The sequence below is a fragment of the Passer montanus genome, unplaced genomic scaffold (genome assembly GCF_014805655.1).
Source record: "Passer montanus isolate IOZ18808 unplaced genomic scaffold, ASM1480565v1 scaffold179, whole genome shotgun sequence".
NCBI classification, from domain to species: Eukaryota; Metazoa; Chordata; class Aves; order Passeriformes; family Passeridae; genus Passer; species Passer montanus.
The window spans coordinates 123,765-144,059 of record NW_024365270.1 but is presented as its reverse complement, the minus strand read 5'-3'; the positions used below and the strand labels follow the sequence as shown (position 1 = coordinate 144,059).

The following is a 20,295-nucleotide window of genomic DNA, read 5'->3' as shown; positions in this document are numbered from 1 at the left end:
AATTTCCTCAACCCTTCGCGGGGTTCGACCTCTCTTATCCCGAATTTTTTAAATTTTTTTTTTTGTGGTGTTGTTTTGGAGAGGGGGAGCGGGGCCTGGAGGGACGAGCGGGGCTCCCGGGCGTTGGCCGCTGTGGGGATTGGCAGGTTTGGGCTTTGGTGGGAAGGTGCGCCGTGGGAAAGGGGATTTCTCCTTTTTCCAGCGGGAAATTGGGGTTTTCCTTTTTCCAGCGGGAAATTGGGTTTTTCCGTTTTCCAGTGGGAAATTGGGGTTTTCCCTTTTTCCAGTGGGAAATTGGGTTTTTCCCTTTTCCGGCGGGAAATTGGGATTTTCCTTTTTCCAGCGGGAAATTGGGTTTTTCCTTTTTCCAGCGGGAAATTGGGTTTTCCTTTTTCCAGCGGGAAATTGGGTTTTTCCTTTTTCCAGCGGGAAATTGGGTTTTTCCTTTTTCCAGTAGGAAATTGGGTTTTTCTTTTTTCCAGTGGGAAATTGGGTTTTTCCCTTTTCCGGCGGGAAATTGGGATTTTCCTTTTTCCAGTGGGAAATTGGGTTTTTCCTTTTTCCAGGGGAAATTGGGTTTTTCCTTTTTCCAGCCGGAAATTGGGTTTTTCCCTTTTCCCCTGGAAAGGGACAACCCTTCCTCCGAGGGCTGGGAAGGAACGCACAGAGGATCTGGAGAAGGACCCAAAGTGGGGGGAAGTTCCTGGTGGATCTCTTTGGGGTTTCTTGGATGCAGATACCCCAAAACTTGGCTGGAGGACTCTTCTCCTTCCCGGCATCTGGGAATTGTTGGTGAAGATGCAGACGTGGCTTGGAAACGATGGACTTGGCCACCCAAACCCTGCAGAATTCCCATGAAACCACCCCGAGCCCTTTTCAGAAGAATTTGTGCCAAACCCCAGGAGGTTCCTCCCTCCCAAAGCCACCAAAACCGCTTGGATTTTGTGCTCACAACAAACCCCAAAACCCCGAGCGCGATAACCCCGCCAAAACCAACGAGGCCGGGAAAAAACCCAACGCAAACATCCCTGAAACCCAAAGCGCCCGTTTTCTCCCCAAAACAGCTCCGCCTCTCACAGGTGGGTGAGCTTGGGCGCCTCTTGGATTCTGCCCTGAGAAGTCGCGTGGTGCGACGAGAGCTCCGTGTAGGTGGCGTGGCTCTCGCACGGTCCGTGGGGCTGCCCCGCGGCCGCCCCGCCGTAGTCCATGCCGGCGGCCTGGTGGTGGGCCAGGTGGTTGAGGCCGTAAAGGGCCGGGCCCGAGGCGGGCAGAGAATCCACAAAGTTCCCTCCGACGTACGCGGGGCTGCCCTGCACGCCGGCCGTGCCGTAGGCCGCGCCGTTGGCCTGCAGCACGTGCGGCTCGTACTCGGCCGCCGCCGCGGGCCCGCCGTATTTCTGCTGGCTCGGGCAACCCTTCAGGGCCGCTTGGTAGCCGGGGGCGGCCACGGCGTAGGCGTTTTGGTGGGGTTTGCTGAAGGCAGGCGGCGACGGCGCCTCGTAGGCGCCGCTCATGGGGTGCAAGGCGTTGAGGAACCCCGCCGAGGCCTGCATGGGCTGCGGGGGGCTGCCCGCCGGGGAGGGCCCGCCGGAGGAAGAGCCGCCCACGCCTTTGGATTTCTGATCCTTTTTGTACTTCATCCTCCTGTTCTGGAACCAGATCTTGATCTGGCGCTCGCTGAGGTTCAGCAGGTTGGCCATCTCCACGCGCCGCGGCCGGCACAGGTAGCGGTTGAAGTGGAATTCCTTCTCCAGCTCCACCAGCTGGGCGCTGGTGTAGGCCGTGCGCGCCCTCTTGGAGGCCGACGAGCCCGGGGGGCTTTTCTCGCCGCCGCCGCCGCCGCCGCAGGTCTCTGTCAGGCCCCCGGAATGAAATAAAAGAGAATTACTTAGGTGCAGAAATTGAATGCGTCGTTTGTTAATAAATCCTCCCCTCGCCCCTCCGCGTGGGCCTGCACTCCATAATCGTGTCAGTTATTAAGAGTCCTGTTCTCCAAAGCTGCCCCTGCTTTATGAAAATTTGATCATGTCATGTAGGAGAGGATTCCAGGGCCCGTTATTGAGCAAGGGATTATTTCCAGCCGATCATTTTCTGGAAAATGACGTTTGGCAGGGCGGCCGCGGGGCCAATTAATGCGGGCTCGGGAGGGGTTGGTTTGCACACAGGTAAACTCCAGAAATTACATTAATGGGGGATGAAGTGCGCACCACGAGGGTTGTGTGAAAGAATTTGTCAAAATTGTGGTGAATCTGAACTGAATTTTTGGGTTTTATCTGAATTAGTCTGAATTGTGGCAAATCCGAGCCAAAATTCTGGTTTTTATCTGAATTTATCCGTGAATTTTTGGTTTTTATCTGAATTTATCTGTGAATTTTTGGTTTTTATATGAATTTATATGGGTTGTGACAAATCCAAACTGAATTCTTGGTTTTTATCTGAATTGATCTGAAATTTTGGTGGGACACATGGAGAAGTTGGACGTGGCACCACATCTGCTCTCTCCGAGCGCTGGGAAGGCACCAAACAGAATTTTAGCTGCGAGTTGAGCAGGTGGGAGAAATTTCCCCCAAATTTGTGTCCACCTGGGCTGGGTCCAGCACCCGTGGTTGTGTTTGAAATAAAGCCATAAATAAATCAGCCAGGGGTGGGTGAGCAGCGCCTGGGGCCAGGACCCTCCGGGGGTCCTGCGGGGTCCTCTCCTCATCCCTGCAGAGGAGAAGGGGAATGTTCAGCTCTTCCTTCCTCCCTCGGGGATTCTGGGCAGGAAATTTGGAATTTGGGCCTTCCCCAGACTGATTCCTCCAACCTTTGTCATTCTTAGACCCCTTTTGGAATTCTGGGCAGGAAAAGTGGAATTTGGGCCTTCCCCAAACCAATTCCTCCAACCCTTTGTGATTCTTAGACCTTTTTTGGGAATTCTGGGCAGGAAAAGGGGAATTTGGGCCTTCCCTAAACTGATTCCTCCAACCTTTGTCATTCTTAGACCTCTTTTGGGAATTCTGGGCAGGAAAAGGGGAATTTGGGCCTTCCCTGAACCGATTCCTCCAACCCTTCCCCATTCTTACACCTCTGGCACCAATTTTTTTGCTAATTTGGGCCTTCCCCAAACTGATTCTTCCAACCTTTGTCATTCTTAGACCTCTTTTGGGAATTCTGGGCAGGAAAAGGAGAATTTGGGCCTTCCCCAAACCAATTCCTCCAACCCTTTGTGATTCTTAGACCTTTTTTGGGAATTCTGGGCAGGAAATTTGGAATTTGGCTCTTCCCTAAACTGATTCCTCCAACCTTTGTGATTCTTAGACCTCTTTTGGGAATTCTGGGCAGGAAAAGGGGAATTTGGGCCTTCCCTGAACCGATTCCTCCAACCCTTCCCCATTCTTACACCTCTGGCACCAATTTTTTTTGCTTTTGAACCTTGTTATTTCCTAGCGGGCGAGGCCGGGGCGCGTCACCGCGGCCTGCCCCTCTACCTGCGCTGGGCGAGCCGTTCTTCTGCTTGGAGTTCTGCCTCGACTCCTTCATCCAGGGGAAGATCTGCTTGGAGATGCCGGCGCTGGCGCCCAGGCCGCCTTTGCCGGGGGTGCTTTTCCCCGCTGGGGCCTGGCCCGCGGCGCCGTCGGCGTTGGCGGCGTTGGGCGACGCCGGCGGCTCCGCGGGCCGCATGCAGCTCCCGTTGAGCTCCTTATTTTTGCCGTGGGACTGCAGGGAGCAGGAGGACCTCTGGAAGTCGCTCTCCACGTGGGAAGAGGCCTGGAACGGCGGCTGGGCGCCCTCGTAGGCGAATCCATTGCCGTAGGAGTAACCCCCGAAGAGCGTGGAGCTGTCGTAGTACGAGGCCTTCTGCATCTTCCGCGAGCGTTTCTGTGCCTACCAGGGTCCTGACACCCCTAGGGCAGAACATTGGCACCCCGAGGCCACGTGACGGCCCCTCTCCAGCTGTCGGGTGGGAGCTGACCTGAAAGGTTAGCAGAAAAAACACAATAATAGTGCCAGGAATCCATCTTGGGGCCTGAAAGGCTCCTGACATGAATAGGGTCCCGCCGAACGGGGGGGAACAGATGCTGCCAGCAGATTTCACCCTGCCCAGCCTCGGCAGATTTTGATTTTTGAGGAGTTTTGGGGGTGGCAGGGCCTTTTTTTTTTTTCCCCCGTTGCTCGTTTCGCTCTGTGGCTTCGCACGGGATGGCCTCTGTACATTGATTTATTCTGGATTTATCCCCGCGCACAAATCCCCATGAAACACCCCGGGCTGTTTCACTCACACGTTTAAACACCCAGATAAAATAAACCCCAAATCAGCACAAATACGAGAGCACAGAACGGAGAATCGCCGGCCAAAAAACACAAAAAACAACCAAAGTCCTGCAATTTCCACTGAAATCACACACAGAGCAGCCCCAAAAACCTCCCACCAGCAGAAATTCAAAGTTTACCCCCAGGGCTTGTTTGCTTTCACGCTCAACCAGTGAAAATCCATGTTTCCCCCCAGGTAACAGGGAAAATCCGTGTTTTTCCCCAGGTAACAGCGAGAATCCGTGTTTTTTCCCCAGGTAACGCTGTCCTGGCACCCTTGGCTCCTTTTTTGTTTCCACAGGAACTCCCAGCGCCTCTGGAATTCAGGGCAGAGATTCCCAGCAGGTCGGAGCAGCGGCAGGAATTCAAAACGCGATTTCTCCCCCTGCCCTGCTCTGGGTCTCTCTGACAGGTTGAATTTACAAAATAAATCCTTTTTTTCCCCTTTTTTTTTCCCGGCACGGTTTTGTGTTTCTCATCCCGAGTGCGGAGCTGGGGAGGCGCTGGTCCCGAACGCGCCGGGGTTTAATCGCGGTTGTTATTTTATTTTTTTCTCTCTTTCTCGTGGAAAACAAACACTCCACGAGGCCATTTGCTCCTCACTTTGCACCCCTTGGATTTTCCAGCCTTCCTCCCTCCCTCAAGCCAAGCTCAAAAAGTCTAAAAAAAACCCCAGTCCAAAGCTTAAAATCACAAATTTGAACCTTTTTTCCCTCCCCTGTCTCTATCTCTGCCATTTTTCTGATTTTTCTCCATCTCTTTCTTTTCTCTCTCGCTTTTCTCCCAGCAGAAACTTTCTCCTCCATTAAAACAGAGTGGGAATACCCCGAAAAAAAGGTGAAAAGGACTTTAAATGATCGGCAGAGGGATTTTTAGCAAGGCAGAGACTCCTCTCCGCAGCCCGAGGAGCCACCGAGCATTTGTTTGGGGATTGATATCCTTTGTATATTGAATTGTATCTCTTGTATATTCAATTTTATCTGGGCCTCTTTCATCCTGCAAAACAAAACAAAACAAACCCCGCCGAGATAAAGCCCAGCGCGATATTTTTAAGTGCCGGGGCTTTAACAGAAGCCCCGGCTCGACAATAAATAACATTTTTTTCTCCTTTTCCTGGCTGCTGTTTTTATGTCACGTCACACCAAAGCTCCGTTTGCTTCGCCCCATCCTCGCAGCGTCCACGGAGGGACCGCTCGGCTTTTGGAAATTTATTTATTTAATTTTTTACCCTGATTAAATCCTTCCCGCATTCCCAAATCCGCATCGGATCTTCCTCGGAGATGCGTTATTGTCTGCGCCGAGGGCAGATCCTCGCTGCGAGTTATTCTCCTCCTCCTCCTCCTCCTCCTCCTCCTCCCTGGCCATGATAAATTTGTCTTATTAAAAAGTAGCCTCCGCTCCCCGAGCCGTGAATTAATTAATTAACAAACAGCAGCGCTTTATTATGAATAGGTTTGCTGGGAATATCTGCGAGGGGCAGAGGTGGGAATTTCTCCAAGGCCTTTCAGGCTGCTAAAGGTTTATTTAAAAATAAAAAAACCAAACCCAAAAGCAGCGAGACAAACCCAAACCAGAACCTCGTGAGGCTCGGCGAAAGCAGCTAAAAATAACGGCGATTATTCTTTTTTTTTTTTTTTTCGGGTTCTTGTTGTTTTAAACGTCCATAAAATAAATTTACAACCCCCTCCGCCTCGCTCGTGGCTCCGCTTTGTACCTCATCTCTCAGCGCCTCACAAATGCCGCTCATTTATCTTCGCCCGGGACGGCCGCAATCCTAATTATTTACTCCAAGGAATTGCTTAGGAAAAGTGGGGGAAAAAAAAGAAAAAAAGAAAAAAAAAAAGGCCCTGGCAGAATAATAAATATTCGATGATCTCCTGCTCCAATTAAAGGCGGGCGGGAGCTGCTCCAGCCCGCTCCGAGTTTCACTTCGGCAGCGATTCCCCAAAAACTCTTGGCCTGCAACTTCGGAGGGCGAGGATTTGGGGCCATTTAAATTAAAAAAAAATTAAAAAAAATCAAAATAAATGAAGGGTGGGGAGGGGGAAAGGTGCGGCAGGGAAAGGGGTGTGGGGAGGATGAGGATGCTCGGGGAAATGGAAATGTGGAAATGCGGAAAGGCAGGAATCGGGCGGGGGAAGGGAGAGGAGGGAGCTGGGGCCGGGGGTCTGCGGGAGCAGCGGCCCCTCCATGTTGGAAAATCCGAATTTCCCGAGCCCGGAGCTCGCGGGGAGCGCGGCGCCGCTCCCCTCCCCCGCCGCGCGGCTCCATCGCCGCTAATTCCGCTCCTTCTAATCCCAAATATTCCAACCCTGCCCTGCAACAATAGCGGGGAGCAGCCCCGAGCCCCGCGGCCGCAAAAACAGCGGAGCTTTCCCCAAATTTCCCTTCCTTCCTCCCTCCCCCCACCCCAAAGCAACGACTCCCCCCGGCTGCAAAACCGCGGGGAGAGGAGGAAAAAAAAGAAATTAAAAAAAAAATTAAAATATTTAAAAACGCGGGGAGAGGCGGTAAAAAAATTAAAATAAAAATAAACAACGGCGGGGAGAGGCGGAAAACAATAATGTAAAGATTTTTTAAAAAAACGCGTGGAGAGGCGGAAAAAAATTAAATAATTTTTTTTAAAAAAAGAGCAAAAACAGCGGAGCTTTCCCCAAATTTCCCTTCCTTCCTCCCTCCCCCCACCCCAAAGCAACGACTCCCCCCGGCTGCAAAACCGCGGGGAGAGGAGGAAAAAAAAGAAATTAAAAAAAAAATTAAAATATTTAAAAAAGCGGGGAGAGGCGGAAAAAAAATTAAATAATTTTTTTTAAAAAAAGAGGGTGGGGGTGGCGGAATTAAAAAAAAAAACCCCACAACGCAGGCGGTGGGTGAGGGCTGCAAAAGAGGCTCTGCGTGGAAGGAAGCTTAAAGCTTGTGAACTCTTCTTGAACCGAGATTGGAGTCATATGGTCATAAATCATCGGGACATATACTCCGCCATTCACAAAGTGATCGCCTATTTGAGTCCGGCTTACCTTAGTCTCTGACGAGCCAAGCACAGGCAGACATAATATATTTTCACATCCAGCATCCACGCAATCAATAAGCGAGGAGTGACCCCCCCTCCCCTTCCCCTCCCGCTTCTCCCCGCTTTTTTTCACCTGCCTTTTTTTTTTTTTTTTTTTTTTTGGTCTCTCTTTCTCTCTCTGGCTCTCCTTTCAAAACGTTACGGGAATAAACGCGCGGGGGAAGCGTCAAAAGAAGCGAAAAAATCTAAAAAAAGAATTAAATCCGGCATTGTGGTGGGTGGGATGGGTTGGTAAAAATATTATTAATTTAAAAAAAAAAAAAAAAAAAAAAAAGAGGTGAAACAGAGGGGGAGGGGGCTCAGCCAGGCGCTTACGGCGGCTCAAATTGTCTCGCTCGCTCTCCCTTTGGGGGGGAAAAATGAAAAAAAATAATAATATTAATAATAAAAAAATCAGGACGCTTCCCAGCTTTGCCGAGGCGCGCGGGGGGAGGCTCGGGGGGCTCGGGGGTGGCCGAGGGCTGGAGGTTCCACTTGGCCTCCGGAACGCGCTGCTCACTGATAACAATGGCCTCTGCTCGAGCAAAGGGGAAGAAGGGAGACGAGAAGGGAGGGAAAAAAAAAAGGAGAAGGGAAAAAAAAAAATAAAAGAAAAAGCGACCAGAAATTCGGAAATAATCCAGAAATAATGGCTCAGAAATAAAATAATTCAGGAATAACGATTCCGAAATAATGATTCCGAAATAATAATTCAGAAATTATAATTCAGAAATAATGATTCAGAAATAATGATTGAGAAATCTCCCTCACCAGCAGCACCCGACCCCCCCCGAAGGGATTGAAATTAAAATTAAATTGAAATTGAAATTTAAGTGGTGGCGGGAGGGCCGCGAGGGGGCTCGGGGGTGATTGGGGGGGTGGGGAGCAGCGACCCCCCGAAATTGGGGTTTGCTTCGGGGTGGCCGGGCCGGGGCAGATCGTGGGGCCCGGCCTGGGCAGGAGCGGCAGCGGCGCCTTTGATCCGCGTGATGAGCAATTAGGCGTCAATTTATGCAAATGAGCCTGGCCGGCAGCTCCGCGCGCCCCTCTCCGCGGCGCGGGGCTCGGGGTGCGCCCCCAAAATTCCTCCTCGCAGCCACCCCGAAACCCAAACCCCAATTTTGGGGCTTTCTGAGTGCTCGGCCTTGCTACAACTCGGAGTAACCTCAGCGGAATTTTCACCACCCCGAGGGCGCCCCCAGAATTCCTTCTGGCGGCCACCCCAAAAACCAAACCCCAAAGTTTGGGGGGGTTTCTAGGGGGCGGGTTGGAGCAATTCTCGCTGTTGCTACAACTCGGAGTAACTTCGGCGGAACTTTCAGCACCCCGAGGATGCTCCCCCACCTCGCTGCTCCTCTCAGCCACCCCAAAAACCCCAAACCCCAATTTTGGGGGGTTCTGAGTGCTCGCTGTTGCTACAACTCGGAGTAACTCCATAATTTTCCCCATCGTTTTCCCACCCCCTCGAAGCCACCCCAAAAACCAAACACCAAAATTGTTTTGGGGTCTCTGGGGGGTGGTTTTGAGCAATTCTCACTTGCTACAACTCGGAGTAACCTCAGCGGAACCCTCACCACCCCGACGGTGCTCCCCCCAACTTCCCTTCTCCTCCGCCACCCCAAAACTCCGACCCCAAAATTGTTTTGGGGTTTCTGGGGGTGGGGGACGAGGGGGTTTCAGCGATTCCCGCTCTTCCTACTACTCGGAGTAACCTCAGAGCATCTTCGAGAGCCCCAGTTTCTGTTCTCTGCAGCCACCCCAAGAACCCAACCCCACTTTTGGGGCTCTCTGAACAACTCGGAGTAACCTCAGCGGAGCTCTGCACATCCCAGGGGGCGCTCCCGCAGTTTTGCTGCTCCTCGCAGCCGCCCCAAAACCCAAACCCCCAAAACCCCAATTTTTGGGGGGGTTTTGGGGCGATTTGAGCAATTCTTGCTGTTGCTACTACTGGGAGTAACCTCGGAGGAGCTCTCACCACCCCGAGGATGCTCCCCCAATTTCCCTTCTCCTCAGCCACCCCAAACCCCAAACCCCAACATTTCGGGGGGGTTTTGGGGTTGTTTTTTGAGCCGTGCTCAGCGTGGCTACAACTCGGAGTAACTGCAGCGGAACTCGGAGCACCCCGGAGCCGAGCTCCCCTCTCCTCAGCCACCCCCCAAACCCCAAACCTCAAACCTTTGGGGGAGTCTTTGGAGCAATTCGGGGTTCTGGGGGGGCCCAAAGGCTCTCGGGGGAGCGGGGGACCATAGAGATAATTATTACTGCTGTTAATAAAGCTAATTACCCTTGGTAATTGCTAACTGGCATTGATAACCCGGCGCGGCCGGGCCGCTGTCGCCGCGGGGAATTTACGATTTTCGCCTCTCCCGGCAGCAGAACTCGGCCAAAAAGCGATTTTAGGGTTTTTTTAGGGATTTTAGGGTTTTTTTAGGGATTTTAGGGGGTTTTTTAGGGATTTTAGGGAGTTTTTTAGGGATTTCAGGGTGGAATTTAAAAAACCCCTGACCAGGAGGGGCTGGCGAGTGGGAGGAAGGCAGGGCTGAGGAATTTAGGTGTCTGCACTTTTTTTTGGCTTTTTTTTCCCTTTTTTTCCATTTTTTTCTTTGCAAGCGCTACTTTTGTTCCCCATCCCAATTATCTCCTTTAATTGTGGGCGCGCCCTCCTCGGCCCGAAGTGCTGACGAGGGGGAATTTGGTGGAGAAAAAGGGAAAGAGGAGCCACAAAAAACTCTTTGGAGCTGCCTGGGACGGCGAGACCATCGAGGGCTCCCATCGCCTTTTCCTGGTTTTATTCTTTTAAATTATTATTATTATTATTTAATTTTTGTGTGCTGCACCTTCAGGCTGAGAACTCTGGAAAGGAAAAAAAAAAAAAAAGAAGAAAAAAAGAAAAAAAAAAGAAGAAGGGAAAAAAAAGAAAAAAAGGAAAAATAATTTTAAAAAGAAGGATGCCCGAGGGAAGATTTGGACTTTTGGGGACTCTCGCAGCTGAAATTTTCCAGGTGGTTTTTCAAGTTTTATCCCAAGAATTGCGGGGTTTGCGGCTTTTGTTCTGCCCGCAGCCTCCCGCCCGCAGATGGGAGCGGGGACGCCGTAATTGCCATTTTATGAGGGTTTTTCCTCACCTCCCCACCCCTCTCATCTGACTTTTTATGAGCTGCTCCCACATAAATCTCCTGCTACGAGACACGTCCCGCCTGGGAACGCCGGCGTTGGATTCCCGGGGAAAAAAGGGGGAAAAGAGGAAAAAAAGAGGGGAAAAAGAGGAAAAAAGAGAGAAAAAAGAGGAAAAAAAGAGGAAGAAAAGAGGAAAAAAGAGAGAAAAAAGAGGAAAAAAAGAGGGGAAAAAGAGGAAAAAAGGGGGAAAAGGAGGAAAAAAAGAGGAAGAAAAGAGGAAAAAAGAGGAAAAAGAGGAAGAACAACCGCGGGCTGTTTAAAAACTTCTCCGGAGCTGAACCCGCCCCGGATTTCTGCATTTCTGGTTTTTTGGAGCTCAGGGAGAGCCAGAAGTGCCCGGGATGCTGCGAGCGGCTGCTCTGAACGGGAAAAATTGGGATTTCAGCCCCGACAGCCGGGGGGCCCCGCGGGCCGGGGGCGGCTCCGGGATCGGCTCCGCGGCTCCTGCGGCTCCGCCAGGTCGGGTTTGGGGTCCCTCAAAGGCCAGGTCGGGTTTGGGGATTTGGGGTCCCTCAAGGGCCAGGTCGGATTTGGGGATTTGGGGTTCCCTCAAAGGCCAGGTCGGGTTTGGGGTTTCCTCAAGGGCCAGGTCGGATTTGGGGATTTGGGGTTCCCTCAAAGGCCAGGTCGGGTTTGGGGTCCCTCAAAGGCCAGGTCGGATTTGGGGTTCCCTCAAAGGCCAGTGTCGGATTTGGGGTCCCTCAAAGGCCAGGTCGGATTTGGGGTTTCTGTCAAAGGCCATGTCGGATTGGGGGTTTCTGTCAAAGGCCATGTTGGATTTGGGGTTTCCCTCAAAGGCCAATGTCACAATTTGGGGTTCCCCTCAAAGGTCAATGTTGCGAGTTGGGATTTCCCTTCAAGAAAAACGTTGCGATTTGGGGTTTTCCCCTCAAGGCCAATGTCGGATTTGGGTTTCCCTTCAAAGGCCCAGGTCGGGTTTGGGGATTTGGGGTTCCCTCAAAGGCCAATGTCGGATTTGGGGTTCCCTTCAAAGGCCAATTCACAATTTGGGGTTTCCCTTCAAGGCCAGTGTTATGATTTGGGTTTCCCCTCAAGGCCAATGTTGTGATTTGGGGTTTCCCTCCAAGGCCAATGTCACGATTTGGGGTTCCCCTTCAAAGGCCAATGCCATGAGTTGGAACTTCCCTCCAAAGGCCAGTGTTGTGGTTTGGGTTTCCTCTCAAACACCAGAGTCGGATTTGGGGTTTCCGCTCAAGGCCAATGTTGCGATTTGGGATTTCCCTTCCAGGCCAATGTCACAATTTGGCATTTCCTTCAAGGCCAATGTCACAATCTGGCATTTCCTTCCAGGCCAATGTTGCAATTTGGGGTTTCCCTCCAAAGGCAAATGTCGCAATTTGGGATTTCCCCTCAAGGCTAACGTCTTGATTTGGGGTTTCCCCTCAAAGGCCAATGTCACAATTTGGGGTTTCCCTTCAAGGCCAATGTCGGATTTGGGGTTTCCCTCAAAGGCCCATGTGGGATTTGGGGTTTCCCTCAAGGCCAATGTCGGATTTGGGGTTTCCCTCCAAGGCCAATGTCGGATTTGGGGTTTCCCTCAAAGGCCAATGTCGGATTTGGGGTTTCCCTCAAAGGCCAATGTCGGATTTGGGGTTTCCCTCAAAGGCCAATGTCACAATTTGGGGTTTCCCTCAAAGGTCAATGTTGCGAGTTGGGATTTCCCTTCAAGAAAAACGTTGCGATTTGGGGTTTTCCCCTCAAGGCCAATGTCGGATTTGGGTTTCCCTTCAAAGGCCAATGTCGGATTTGGGGTTTCCCTCCAAGGCCAATGTCACGATTTGGGGTTCCCCTTCAAAGGCCAATGCCATGAGTTGGAACTTCCCTCCAAAGGCCAGTGTTGTGGTTTGGGTTTCCTCTCAAACACCAGAGTCAAAGGAAAAGGAAAAGGAAAAGGAAAAGGAAAAGGAAAAGGAAAAGGAAAAGGAAAAGATGGCGGCTGGAACCCAGGGAGGGCTTGGACTGGGGAGGTGGAGGGGAGGGGATTCCAATAGAAATAATAATTATGCTAATGATAATCATAATGATAATGCTAATAATAATAATAATAGTAGTAGTAGTAGTAGTAGTAACAGTAGTAGTAACAGTAGTAGTGGTAATAGTAATATAATAGTAGTAGTAGTAGTAATAGTAGTAGTAACAGTAGTAGTAATAGTAACAGTAGTACTAGTACTAGTAATAATAATAGTAATAATAATAGTAATAATAATAGTAATAAAAGAAATCGTAGTAACAGTAGTAGTAATAGTAACAGTAGTACTAGTACTAGTAATAATAATAGTAATAATAGTAATAAATTAAATAAAATGAAATAAAACAAAGTAATACAGTAACAGCAGAGGTCAGGCCGTGGGAGCGCGGAGGCGCTGCTGAGGACGGACAGACGGACGCGAGCGGAATGAAAACTCACCGCGTGCTCGGGCGCTGCTCCGGCGGGTCCGGGGCCGCTCGGGGGAGAGCAGCGGGGCTGAGGAGGGAAATAAAACCAAAAGCGCTGAAAGCTGGGCCAGAAATGGGGACAGGGACCCAGCACCGGGGTGGCAGTGGGGACAGGGGGACAAAATGGGGATGGGGGAGAAAATGGGGACGGGGGGACGAACTGGGGAGAGGAGGGACAAAATGGGGACAAGGGGGACAAAATGGGGGCAGGAGGGATGAAATGGGGACAGAAAGGACAAAATGGGGACAATGGGAACAAAATGGGGGCAATGGGGACAGGAGGAACAAAATGGGGGCAATGGGGACAGGAGGGACAAAATGGGGGCAATGGGGACAGGATGGGGACAAGGGGACCCAAAGCCCCTCTGGGGTTTCCCCCGCCCCAGGAAATTCCATCAGAGCTGGGATTTTTGGGGATTTTGTCCTGAGGGTTTGGGGCTCTCCCGCCCCTTGCCTGGGGTTCCCTTCTGCTCTCCCTCCCTGGAACCCCCTTTTGGGGACACCGGGGGGACACTGGGGGACACTGGGAACATCAGGGACATTGGGGGACATTGGGAACATCAGGGACACGGGAGACCCCCAATTCCCGGTTTTGGGGTCCCCCTGGGTCCCTCTGGGGCCGAGCCTGACCCGGGGCCTCCGGGGAGCCCCCAGGGCAATTCCCGAATTTGGGGCGCCGTGAAGGATTCGGGCTCGGTCCCGGCGCTCGTTTCAGTGCTCAAGACGTTAATTAGCTGCCGTTAATTAGCTCGGGGTAGCAGCGATAAACACGAGGCCGTTTTCCTGGGAAAGCCTGGAGGATTCGGAAAATGAATTTTTTTTTAAATTTCCCGGGTTCCAAACGTGCAAAGAGGGAGGAGTTTGATGGGCGGTGAGGACACGACCCCAAAATCCCCCCAAATTCCCCAAAATTCCCCAAAATGACCCAAAATTAATGTGCTAGAGCCACAAAAATAATTAAAAAAATAATTTCAAAAGCCACGCCGGGATTTCTCACCACAACTTTGGCACGGAGCCGCTCCCGGGGCGGGGAGGAGGCAAAAAAAATGAAAATAAAAAAAAAGGAACAATCTCATTTTAAAATATTTTCGTTCTGGGAAACATTCGGTGGCTTTAATAACCCCGTTTCCGCTGTGAGTGTTGGTGTTGTTAATCTGAAATAAAAATGTTCCCCCCGCGCTCGTGGCAGCGGCCCCGAGTCCATCAATCAGCGCGGCCAATCCTGGGCCTGGGTTCTTTATTAGGATTATTATTATTATTATTATTTTATTGGTATTGTGGCGCGAGTTTTTAATGCGCCGCCCTGGCGATTTTCCACTCCCATCTCAGCCGGGGCTGCTCGGGCCCCGGGGGGGTTTGAAAGGGGGGAAAAAATCAAAATAAAAGGGGGAAAAAAAATCAAAATAAAAGGGAAAAAATAAAATGAAAGGGAAAAAATTAAAATGAAAGGGAAAAATATCAAAATAAAAGGGAAAAAATCAAAATAAAAGGGGAAAATCAAAATAAAAGGGGAAATTATCTAAATAAAAGGGGAAAAATCAAAATAAAAGGGGAAAAATGAAAAGGGAAAAATTAAAATAAAAGGGGAAAAAATCAAAATAAAAGGGAAAAAAATAAAATTAAAGGGAAAAATATCAAAATAAAAGGGAAAAAATCAAAATAAAAGGGGGAAAATGAAAAGGGAAAAATTAAAATAAAAGGGGGAAAATCAAAATAAAAGGGGAAAATCAAAATAAGAGGGGAAAAAATCAAAATGAAAGGGGAAAAATTAAAATAAAAGGGAAAAAATTAAAATAAAAGGGAAAAATATCAAAATAAAACGGGAAAATATCAAAATAAAAGGGAAAAAATCAAAATAAAAAGGAAAAAAAAGAAGATTTCTGCCCTGTGAGCTCAGCAAACTCTGGCTCTTCCCGAGTTCCTCCCACGCCGGGAGCGTGGATGGAGAAAAGTGGGAAAAAAGAGAGAAAATCGCGGTTTTTTGGAGTGGGGGAAGGAGGGAAAAGAGGAACAAACAAACACGAAGTGGCTGGGCCAAACCAGGGACCAGCTCCTTGTGCTTTGTTTTCCTTCTTGGTTTGCTTTGTTTTCCTTTTTGTTTTGCTTTGTTTTTCCCGGTTTTTAATTCATTCCCCCGCCCCTCCCCGCGGCCTTTGTTTTGATTTTGGGGTTTTTTTTTGGTTTTTGGGGTTTTTTTGGTTTTTTCCTCATTAATTCTCCTCTCGGGGGCGGGGCCGCTCGCGCTCCTCCCGCACCCCCGGGCGGGGCTCGCCCCATCTCTGATTTTTTTTTTTTTTTGGGCAAAAAAAGAAGAATTTTGGGGTTTCCCACCCCGCGAACAGCGAGGAGGAGGCGGGGAGAGCAGCGAAGGCTCCGGGACCTCGCGGAACCCCGGACAGAAGCGGGCGGGATGAGAAATCCAAGTTTTTGGGTTGTTTTTCATGACAGATCGGAGTTTTTTCCTCGCGCTGACCTTTGCTGGGAGCAGCAATAATTCACCCGGTTAATGATCAACGCGGGGAAGCGCTTTGGGGCTGGCTCCCAAAACAGAAAACAAAAAAAACACCCCAAAATCAAAATAAAACCAAAAAAACCCCACCCCAAAATCAAAATAAAACCAAAAAAACACCCCAAAATCTAAATAAAACAAAAAAAAAACACCCCAAAAAATCAAAATAAAACAAAAAACCCCAAAAATCAAAATAAAACCAAAAAAACCACCCCAAAATCAAAATAAAACCAAAAAAACACCCCAAAATCTAAATAAAACAAAAAAAACACCCCAAAAAATCAAAATAAAACAAAAAACCCCAAAAATCAAAAGAAAACCAAAAAAACCACCCCAAAATCAAAATAAAACCAAAAAAAACCACCCCAAAAGTCAAAATAAAACAAAAAAACACCCCAAAAATCAAAATAAAAAAAACACCCCCAAAATCAAAATAAAACAAAAAACCACCACAAAAATCAAAATAAAACCAAAAAATCCACCCCAAAAATCAAAATAAAACAAAAAAAACACCCCACCAGCTCCATCCCGCCTTTTTTCCTTCCATTTTTCATTTTTTAAATTTTTTCCCCTTCTAATTTTCATTTTCCCCCTTTTTTTCTCTTTGACACAAACGGGGAGAGCGGCAGCGCCAAGCACGGCTCTCAAATCCGGGAGAAAAAACGGGATAAAATCAAAATAAAACCAAAAAATCCACCCCAAAAATCAAAATAAAACAAAAAAAACACCCCAAAATCAAAATAAAACAAAAAAAACCCCACCGAAAAATCAAAATAAAACCAAAAAAACCGGCCCCAAAACCACCCCCCGGATGGGGGCACACGGACACCCAAAAATCCAAGGATTTTTTTGGAAAACGCAGAATTTTTTGGGGATCCCCAGGATTTTGGGGACGCCCAAAAATCCCAGGGTATTTCAGAGGCTCCAAAATTTTTTGGGGCACCCAAAAATCCCCGCCGGGCCCCACAGGGGGGGAGGGGAAGATTTTTTGGGGGGGTTTGGGGGGCAGGGAGGGGAATCCCCACCCCCCTTCCCTCCCCTCCCCTTTTTCCCCAAATCATCGCTGGAATTCTGCGCCCACGTGACCCAACACGTCAAAGTTTTGGGTTTTTTGGGGTTTTTTTCCCATTTCAGCGAGAATTGGGAATCCCAGGAATGACAAACGGGGAGAGCGGCAGCGCCAAGCACGGCTCTCAAATCCGGGAGAAAAAACGGGATTTAGGGTCAGGGGAAAAGGAAAATTTGGGTTTTTTTCTGCCTCCCAAATCCTGGGGATGGCCCCGGCGCGGAGGGGGCGGTTCCCGGTTTTTCCCCATTTTTTTCCTATTTTTTAACCCCCCCCCCTCTTTTTCCTCCTCTAAAAGATAAAAAAAATAGGAGGGGAAAAAATAAAAGAGGGGGAAAATGAAGATTTAAAGCTTTTCTCCTCAACGCTTTTCCCACGGCCGTTTTTGAGCTGAAAAGGAGGAATTGGGTGAATTTTATTTTATTTTTCTTTGCAGGAATCCTCGCTGGATCCCGGGATGAGCCAGGAAGGAGCCGCGTTTCCTTTTCACCCCAAAAAGACAAAAATCCGCAGGAAGGATCCCGGCAGAGGGAAAAGCGGCGCCAAGAAATTCAAATTTTTTCACAGCCAGGATTTCTCCACCGCAGCCAAAACCAGCCCCACAACCACCCGCGCCCGGCTCTTTTTGGGGTTAAAATCCGATTTTTTGGTTGTTCTGGGCGTCCTCATCAGCGCTCCCGAGCTCGGGGTTAATCTTTAATGGGGGCAGCGAAAGGGTTAAATCCCATTCCTGACAAATCCGGGAGAAAATTCCCGCGGCTTTCACCAAAATTGGAGCATCCCGGCACCCCCAGGAACTGCAGCAACGCGCAGGAAAATCCCAAAAAAATTCATTTTTCGGTGCTCAACCCCCGTAAAAAAACTTCTCCTGAGCTCCCTGGTGCACAGAGAGATCGGGAATAAAATCGGGATTATTTTGGGGAGATGGGAGAAACTCCAGCTTAGGAAAGGGGGGAAATCACTCAAATAATTCCCCAAAATTCACTGTCCCGAAGAGCGCAGAGCCCGCCCGGTGGAGGATCGGAAAATGTTCATTAACATCGACCCAGCCCCGCCGAAACTCTGATTTACGGTCCAATCCATTAAATCAATTAAATCAATTAAATCGATCAAATCGCGGCCGCTCAGGGCCTGCGCGTTCTCCGCGGGTTTCGAGCGCTCGGGTGAAAAAATAACAAATAAATAAAAGAAATAAATTAAAAATTCGAGTTGGGCTGGCGGCGAACGGGGATGATTCCGAAACCGGAGACAGCGACTTTCAGAAAATGAGAAAATAACCACAATAATGATAAAAATAAAGAAATAAAAAGGGGAAAAAGCGGAGAGGAGCCGGTGGAGCTGCTGCCGGCGCAGCTTCTGGCCTGGGGGATTTCCCGAGCCCGCAGCTCTCCCTCTTCCCCCACGGATGAGGAATTTTCCGCCGTTATTTTCCCTCTGCGGAGGGCGAGGAGCCAGAGGAGAGCAGAGAGCACAAAAATATTCGAGTTTAGACCCAAACTTTGCCGCTGTAATTCGATTTTCTGAGCTTTTTGGGTTGTTTTTTTCCCTTTTCCCCGACGTACAAAGGATTTTTCTGTCTCGCCTTTAACATCGCGTCCGGCCTTCCCCGGGGGAGGAGGGACGGGGATTTTTTATTTTTAATTTTTTTTTTCCCTGAGACAGAAGTTCGGAGCCGAAATGCACAGAAAAATCCAACCTCGGCCGTTCCCACGCCCTCCCCGCCAGGTCTGGGGGCGTTTTGGCCACCCCTCCCTCTCCCAAAGCCAACATTTCCCAAATCTGAGCTCCTTGAGCCCAAAAAAACCCGAATTTTCAGGAGCCTCAAGCTCCGGACTGGAGAGGGAGAAGCAGCGCGAGCGTGCAGATGTTCGCGGGGCACATCTGGAGGAGGCAACGCGCGCTCCAGCTTGGGAAAACTCCTTTTTTTTCCTATTTTTTCTCCTTTTTCCCCGCTTTTTGTTGGCATTAGGGTTTGCTCCGAGTAAACAAAAAACTCGGTGGGGCCATAAATCACCGGCGGGCGTCGTGCGCTGGGACTGCCGCTTTCCCAAAGCTTTTTATGGCGTTTTTTGGGGGCTTTTTGGCCTTTTTTTCTTCTCAAACAACACAGAAGGCGAGAAATCTTTAACAAATGCGTCCCAGGGAAAAAAAATAAAAGAAAATGACTTTTTTGGGGGGGAAAACCGCGTTTGGAAAGGAGCTGGTGCCGGTTCTGGATAATTTTTTGCTCCTCTTCAGCCTCGGCGTGAATTTGAGGCTCTGCTGAAGCTTTGTCCGAGCGCTCGGAGCAATTAATTAAACTCGCGGCCCTGGCCGCGTTTATTGATTTATTTTTTTGAACTTCTTACCTGCGAGACTCCCGGACTCCGAGGAGAAGGAGGAAAAGCCGGCTCGGGGTGGAGAGGATTCCTCACTGGAGCAGGAAAATTAAGAAGAATCTCATTTATTTCACCCCCGCCCCAGGGCGGTCGGGTTGGGAATTTATTTTTTTTTTTTCCCTCAAAGGTGTTTTGGATTTTTTTTTTTAATTTTTGGGTTTGTTGGGTTTTTTTTTTTTTTTTTTTTTTTTGACTCGTTCGGTTCGAACAGAACGGATTGGAGGTGGAATAAAAAAATAAAAATTCACTCAAAAAACCTCAAATTGTGGCAAGGGTGAGGATGGGGGGAGAGCGCTCGTTCTGCTCTGGGAAAAACCCAAAAAAACGGGGAAAAAACTCCCAAAAAACCCAGAAAAAACCCCTCCCTCAGTCCCGGCCGGCCGGGATCGGCCCGCAAAGCTGTTTCTCTTTATGAAGACTTAAAAATGTTGCAAGAGGGAGGACCAGTGAGTGACAAGGGGTGCTGGGGAGAAGGGAACCAAATGGATTCTGCTTTTTCGAGCCAGTAGGAATTGGCCAGCCTTCAGTGTCAGGGCTGGAAATTGATTCCATATGTCTCGGGAAAAGGGGAAAAAAACCCCGAGGAGAGCGAGGGAGGGAGAGAGGAGCGAGCGGGGCAGGGAGGGGAGTTGGAGCTCTGCGAACCCGTCATTAACGGCGTTAATAACTTTAATTAAAGTCATTTCAACGGGGTTTGGGGGCTCTTTCACCCCCCAGGCCGCTGGCGGTGAATCCCACGGTTAAATCCCCCCTTTTCCGGGGGTTTTTGGGATTTTTTGGGTACCAGAGAGGGGAGAGCTCCCGGGAGCCCCAAATCGAGGTGGTTTTAACCCAGAGCGGGGAGAGGGGATTGGGAGCCGGGCGCGGATCCCGCTGCCCAAAACCCGCCGGGAATTTGGGGCGAATCTCGCCATTCCCGAGAAAAAGGCAGCAGGGGGTGGGGAGAGGGGCTGGGGGGGCCGGGGGGGTCCCATCGCCGCCAGAATCCCCCGAGGCTCCCGAGCTCCGAGCGCGCCGCCGAGGAAATCCCCGGCGGGTTTCACATCCCGGGGATTTCACATCCCAGGGATTTCTCCTTAACCCCTCCCCTCGCATCGGCGCTAAAAAACAAAGAAGGAAAAAAAAAACAGGGAAAAAAAAAGGAGTCAAATCGGCAGCCCGGCTCTGATTTATAGCCCCGCTTTTCATCTGGGCCCGGCTGCGAGCGGCGAAGTGTTGGAACGCCCTTGTTGCCTTTTATTCCTCCCGTGTCCCCCTCCCTTCCCTCCTCCCCGCGCGGCCAAAAAAAAAAAAAAAAAAAAAAAAAAAACTTCAAAAAAAAAAAGAAAAACCCCCCCCCCCGCCGAAGCCCCCCCCGCGAAGCCAC

General features: G+C 49.7%; 1 protein-coding gene across 11 annotated transcripts in view; it reads right to left on the bottom strand.

Moving 5' to 3' along the window:
• Positions 1-692: 692 nt before the first annotated feature.
• HOXB3 (homeobox B3) overlaps positions 693-20,295 on the bottom strand; it is a 67,894-nt gene continuing 48,291 nt past the window's right edge. For 4 of the 11 annotated variants that reach the window (XM_039704641.1, XM_039704647.1, XM_039704642.1 and 1 more), the window contains 4 exons: positions 18,900-18,964; positions 12,948-13,004; positions 3,471-3,955; positions 693-1,852 (listed from right to left, as the gene is read on the bottom strand). In XM_039704641.1, the coding sequence (XP_039560575.1) occupies positions 1,074-1,852; positions 3,471-3,846 (1,155 nt within the window). In that variant the 5' untranslated portion in view covers positions 3,847-3,955; positions 12,948-13,004; positions 18,900-18,964 and the 3' untranslated portion in view covers positions 693-1,073. Of the gene's footprint in view, positions 1,853-3,470; positions 3,956-5,521; positions 5,651-6,007; positions 6,027-12,943; positions 13,005-13,606; positions 13,770-18,899; positions 19,041-20,295 lie in introns of those variants that run through there. The other 7 variants (XM_039704645.1, XM_039704650.1, XM_039704644.1 and 4 more) reach the window with 6 other exon arrangements.